Genomic DNA, 5,931 nt, shown 5'->3' with positions numbered 1-5,931 from the left:
ATGGAGAAAACCCGGAGTCTGGGATCGCGGAGGAGGGACGATTGTCAAGTCCAGTAGGGCTTGAAGTCGGGGGGTGAGAAGAGAGACTGAGTGGGTCGCCCTTCTCTTTTATTTAAATCAAGGACCCGTGGTCCTGTTCCCACCGCGAGACCCCCGTTAACTAAGCTCAGCGCGCACTCGCCTGGCTGCCCCCGCCTCGGGCCACAGACTCCGCTGCCCAGCCGGGAGCAGGCGCGGAGTGCGGGGGCGCCACTCGGGTCGGGGTCCCCTCCCATTGCCCCTGCCGCTCGCTTGTCAGGCTCGCATCCCCGTTTACATCTGCCTTTCTGGCCGCTGGCCTGTGGGGGCTTTCCCGAGCGAGTTTGTCCTTTGGAGAAAAGAGAAGACCGGACTCCCTGTCTTCTGGCAGAAGGGAACGTGGGGCAGGTGCTGGACAGGACAGGGCACCGCGCCACCTCCCGCTGCCTGGCGGTCGCCATCCTGTCCTGGGTACGCAACCGCGGAGGTGGGGCGCCTGCCGGGTCCCCGCCCTGCCCCAGGGCGCCCCGATGGCTGGAGGTGCGATTCTCCCCCAGGGCGGGCGCCTGCCAAACCAAAGGACTGGCAAGCGGTGTCCCCCGGGGCCACGCGTCCCAACCTTTTTGTTCACTCCGCTCCCGCCAGCCGTCAGTTGCCTTTGCTGAGACGGAGACCGGGGCCGCCCTTCGCCCCAGAGTAGGAAGGGTCTCCTTGGCAGCTGCGGCCGCGACCCTTCCTTTGTATCACGTTATCCCGAGAGGTGGAGGGATTGTGCGGCTCCTACTTGGGGTACAAGAGAGCCTCCTGCGGCGCGACCCTTAAACTCTCGTTACCCTGGAAGGGATTGTTTTGTCCACGAAACGCGGATGCATTGAGAGTTTGCTCTGTGCCGCATTTGAGCGACTGAGTCTTCTTCCCTATCTGGATAGTGGCCTTGGGCAGTCGTCTCTTGTGTCCACGGCTGAAAACTGGTCACGATTGTTCTGGATTCTGACCTTAGTGAACGGGGGAGGGGAGTCAAGGGGAGAGGGCAGATCCTGAGAGGAACTGAGTGAATGTGAATTTCCCTCGAAGAACTGCTTTGCCTGACGCTGTCCCTGTGCAGCTGGCTTGGCTAGGTGGGTAAGTTAGGCTCATGCCCACCTGGTTCTGGAACCAGCGTTCCCTTCACTGAGCACACGCTGGGTGCCTGCTGTGTAGGTGGCAGTGAGCCTCTGGCTCATGCTTCAAGCATTTTTAGGTATTCTCTGCACTTTCCAAAGTAGGTAGGACAATTATAGGGTTGGATTTTATGAAACTGATTTTTTTTGAATGTCAAAATCAACTGAAAATCGGCAGATTTATAGGTTCAATCTCTAATATGCTATCACTCTCCTTTTTAACAGGTCAGGAAAGCGGACCAAGGGATTATAGCAAGGAACTTGGGATAACCAAGTGAATCAGTGACCAAGTTGAGGCTAAAACCTTACAGTGGAGGAATCTTTGTTGTTAAATGAGCCCTGAATCAGCTATGGCCTTGAACCTCCATCCTGCCATAGGCATGTGGTATTTGAAGGCATGTGGTATTTGACACCTCGTAAGTGAAGGCGTTATTTAGGCTAATGGAGAGCCTCATTCCAGGACTTCCCTGATGGTCCAGTGATTAGGAATCCTCCTGCCATGGATTCAATCTCTGGTCTGGGAAGCTCTCACGTGGAGAAACTAAGCCCAGGTGCCACAACTACTGGGCCAGTGCTCTGGAGCCCACCAGCCGCAACAGCTGAAGCGCATGTGCCTAGCACCCATGCTGTGGAGCCCCCACTTGCTGCCGCCAGAGAAAGCCTGAGCGCAGCAGTGAGGACTCGGCACAGCCAAAAAAAGAAAAAGCCCCGCATCTCCAGTGACAGGCAACCCCTCACCTCCTTTGCTCTTTCTGAACAGGTTGTTATACCCTTCCCCTGTCACTTTGACTCACTGGTGCCTCTCTGCCCTTTGCTGCTTCTGTGACCTTTCAACACCCCACCCCCACCCCCAGGACAAACTGGTAATGCCTTGGGAGCCCACATGTCCTGTCCCTGGTCGTTTACAGCCTGAGGCACACTGGCTTAGGTTAGAGCTACTTTAAGCCAGGGGACCCAATTGGCCTCCAGGCTAGTTTTGGATTTAGGGAATTTGCATGAGGGACACCTCTGTATGGCCTGCACACTCTCAGCTGGACGACAGGCCTTTCTCTGCTGGCCTGGGGCACACATTTTTTTCAGTTGCCTCACCCTGTAGGCACTTAAGTTTGCAATTCTTGCTCCAAAGCCATTTCCAACATATTCCTAATTGGTCATCTAACAATTTTGATACCCAAGAGACCAGAAAGAATATAGATGCTATTAAAGCTGCCTGGGTTCAAATCCCAGCTCTGCCATATGCTCTCTGTGTGAATTTGGGAGAGTTATCTTCCCACCTTTGAAAAATGGAGATGACAAGAATAGTATCTACCTTCCACGGGTTCTGGTGGGAACTGAACGAGTTCATATGCAGAAAGTGCTTAAAAATAGGGTCTGGCACAACCAGGAAAGCTGTCAGTGTTCTCAGGATTCCACTTTCCAGCTGCCATCTGTACCTAAGTGGGTTGGCTTCACAGTTTTCGCAGGACTCTGGACAAAGGAACAATGTCTTCAGCAAATTCTTCCTGTACTTGGTGGGAAGGGAGGGCACCAGCCGAGTTGAGTTTCTGGAAGCCTGTGACTCGGTGCCTGACATCCCCGGCAGCCCCTCTGGCCTCAGAGGAAGGACAGAGTCTGAGAGCAACAAACCTCCAAAAGAACCGCCTTTAGAAACCCAGGAGTTTCAGGCTGTGGTTTCCTTGCCCAGGCATCAGGACCTGGGGAGCTGCCAGGGCCCTTTCAACTCTCCCGCCCTGCCGAGCCCGGATGGGATTGTGTAAGAGCCGCCCTCCACACGCCTGCTCTCTCGTGCAGCATGCCTGGGCCTGCCCATCCTCCCGGGGAGCCGGGCCAGAAGGCCCTGGTACCCACACAGGTCTGGCCACCCAAAGGCTCCTCTCCTGGTTGGGAGAGAGGGGGACATCTCTTGAAGTTCAAGGCCTAATCCCAAACTGATGCCAGACTGGAGTTCTGGGGAGGCTTGGGGCGAGGGGTGTGTGCTGTGTACAAGACCCTGGCCACCCCCTGAGCACACATGCCCTGGTGTCTCCAGGGATCTTCTGCCGGCCTATAGCATTTCCCGGGCCTTCTTCCCTGCATCCTCGTGTTTGTGTGTGTGTCTGTGTGAGCGCGCCTCCCTGCATAGCCCAAGCAGGTGTTTTGCTTAAGCTCTGGGTACCGTTTGTGAGTGCATGGGCCTAGCATCCCGGTGGCAGGTGAAGGTGCTGGCTGGGGGAGAACATGTGTGGGCACACAGCCTGTTGCCCTGGCTGCAAAAGCAGGGCATCTGGAGAAAGGTTAATCAGGTATGTGACCGCGAAAAGGCATTTAAGGGGGCATCTCCGCACCTGGCCCCACGTGGAAACCCAGCAAGACAGGAACCAAAAGCGGGCCCCAGCTGAGGACCTCGGTGGTCTGGGCCAGGCCAGAAATCCCAACCTGGTTAAACTTGAAGCTAGGAGAGGCCGGCTCTTTGACATCTTGAAGGTTCCTCTTCCCTCTTCTCTGTTAAACTCAAATGGGTCTTTTCTACCTTTCCGTCACCCCTGGCAGAGGAGCCACCCCCAGTCTCGATTAGAGGGGAGAAGATATTAGGGATGGAGGACACACCACCAGCTCCCCTTCTCACAGCCAAGGGGAGTGCAGGCAAGGTGATTGATTGGATGGTTCCAGGGCTCAGAACACTCAGTGGTGCAACCAGGAAACGCCTGGACACGCTGGATGGCTGGTTACCCTGGTCTGGTCCTTACTCGTGTGCTGGTAACTATGGCATTCCTGTAGAAATCTGAGACACACTGTCGGGAAGAAGGGACCTGCAGCGCTCAGTCCAAGAACAGCTTCCAGCTCTAATGCTGCCTCTCTGCGATGGAGAAGCCAGGGTGGCTCCCAGAGCATTTGGTTTGCACGTGACAGAGCAGAAGGATGAAGAAGCTTAGCAGAGATCACAGAGCCAGCGGGTGACACTGGGATCGGGCCTCCCGCACCCTCCTGGGAGGGCTCGCAGCTGTGCCGTGCAGCGCATAGGAATCCGTTGGCTTCCAGATCCAGGTGGGAGCGAGGGGAGGAGATTTCAGCCTCCTTTAAAGCAATGTTCTCTCCTCCAAGAGGTTTTCTGAGGATTTCACAGGGGAAAAAAAGTGAGGCTCGGACAATTCTATAGGAAAGTCTCAAAACAGGATGAAAGGTTACTCCAGAGAGCAAACCTCCCCAGGGAAGGGAAAGAGGAGCACCCTTTCTAAGGAAGTGCAAGCTCCATGGGCGTTTAGAGCCTGAGAGGAAAGTCAGAGCTCACCCACCTGAACCAAGAGCCCTAGGCCTCCTCAGCTGCAGTGCGGTCTTAACTTACAGTGTTGTGGCCAAGCCTAGAATTGTGGCTGTGTACTGGCTCTTGGCAGCCTTCTCCAGGACAGGCCAGTCTCTCTTGCCACGTAGGTGCTTCAAGAGTGTTACTTTGAAAGCATGGGCTAGACACCTCCCTATCCACCTGGATGCTGGCAAGGCCTCGGTTTTCCCAATCGCTAAGTGGAGGGAAGAATATAGCCCAGGTTCCAGGGAGGGAACAGCACGGCTGTCAGTACCCCCTCCATCCTGAGTCATTCACGGGGCCACATCAAAGTCCTTGGCCAAGACACAGTGTTGAGACCCACCCCCAACCTCCGCCCCCTGCAAAGTACCTATCACCGAGGGAGTAACCAGTCTCCTCTTGGGCCATATGTGATAGGTTGGAGGTTTCCTCAATGAAGACTTTTAGGATAATAAAATGTATTCCAGAATGTTCTTCAAAGTCACCACTATAATTAAACAAGGGGCAGCCATGATGGAAGTAAAATGTGTTCTGAATACCTGTAGAAACAGATAAAAGGGAAATCAGAAATTAATGATTAATGTTAATAAGTGAGCCTGCATGAAATGAGTGTCGAGCGTTAGTCGCTCAGTCGTGTCTGACTCTTTGCAACCCTATGAACTGTAGCCTGCCAGGCTCCTCTGTCCATGGGATTCTCCAGGCGAGAACACTGGAGTGGGTTGCCGTGCCCTCCTCAGGGGATCTTCCTGAGCCAGGGGTTGAACCCATGTCTCTTGCATTGGCAGGTAGGTTCTTTACCACTAGTGCCACCTGGGAAGTCCCACTTGAAATGGCTCTCAAAGCAGGCAAGGACCAGCGTTAAGAAACATCCATAGCTGAGAACCCCAGCTCCTGGTTACTGGAAGCTTTCAGTTTCATGCAAGCCTGGCACCTGGCAGTGGTCGTGGTCCTCCATGACTCCTCGCTTCAGTCCCACCTCTCTTCCTCATGGAGCCACCGGCAGGAGTTGGGGCATGCCAGGGACTGGAGGATGCCTAGGATGAGGAGTGCCTAGGCTTGAGTGATGCTGGTTCTAAGCAAATTTCTTGATCCTCCCCACCTGGTTCCCATCATCTGGGCTGAAATGAGAGGGGATCTCTGGGCATACGTGCAGGCTGGGGCTGGCAGGGACAGGTCTGGTTGTATCCCCCCATTCGGCGTGGTCCTGTGTTCTGCACATCTGGCTATACTTCATCAAGAAGTGACCATTCTATTTCTCTGAATCAAGCATGATTGGGCCCGACGTTCCACTGAGCCAGCCCTGATCCCGGGTGTGAACACCAACTCCATGCCAGAGAAGAGAAAACCTGAACGTGCTTCCGACAGTTACGGCAGCACCTCTGCAGATGGAGAGAATGGGAAAGAGCCTCTTTTTACAGGTGGGGTTGCTGGGATCCAGAGCAGGAAAATGATTTGTCAGCAGAGTAGCCCCTA

At 54.6% G+C, this 5,931-nt stretch overlaps 1 protein-coding gene across 1 annotated transcript; it reads right to left on the bottom strand.

The window, feature by feature from the left end:
- Nucleotides 1–3,097: 3,097 nt before the first annotated feature.
- LOC129646867 (uncharacterized) lies at nucleotides 3,098–5,566 on the bottom strand. The gene is made up of 3 exons (XM_055573728.1): nucleotides 5,390–5,566; nucleotides 4,829–4,997; nucleotides 3,098–4,266 (listed from the first exon to the last, which is right to left on the bottom strand). The coding sequence occupies exons 1-3, from the start codon at nucleotides 5,445–5,447 to the stop codon at nucleotides 3,840–3,842; spliced, it is 654 nt and encodes a 217-aa protein (XP_055429703.1). The 5' UTR covers nucleotides 5,448–5,566; the 3' UTR covers nucleotides 3,098–3,839.
- Nucleotides 5,567–5,931: the final 365 nt, after the last annotated feature.

The sequence above is a fragment of the Bubalus kerabau genome, chromosome 3 (genome assembly GCF_029407905.1).
Source record: "Bubalus kerabau isolate K-KA32 ecotype Philippines breed swamp buffalo chromosome 3, PCC_UOA_SB_1v2, whole genome shotgun sequence".
NCBI classification, from domain to species: Eukaryota; Metazoa; Chordata; class Mammalia; order Artiodactyla; family Bovidae; genus Bubalus; species Bubalus kerabau.
The sequence above is the reverse complement of the archived record's forward strand: the minus strand, read 5'-3'. Positions and strand labels throughout refer to the sequence as shown.

Coding starts and splice junctions, on each gene's coding strand:
- LOC129646867 (XM_055573728.1), bottom strand. CDS start 5,447: ATGAGGAAGAGAGGTGGGACTGAAGCGAGGAGTCATGGAGGACCACGA. Junction 4,998..5,389: donor AGGACCACGACCACTGCCAG/GTGCCAGGCTTG, acceptor CTGTTTCTACAG/GTATTCAGAACACATTTTAC. Junction 4,267..4,828: donor GGTTACTCCCTCGGTGATAG/GTACTTTGCAGG, acceptor TGAAATCCTCAG/AAAACCTCTTGGAGGAGAGA.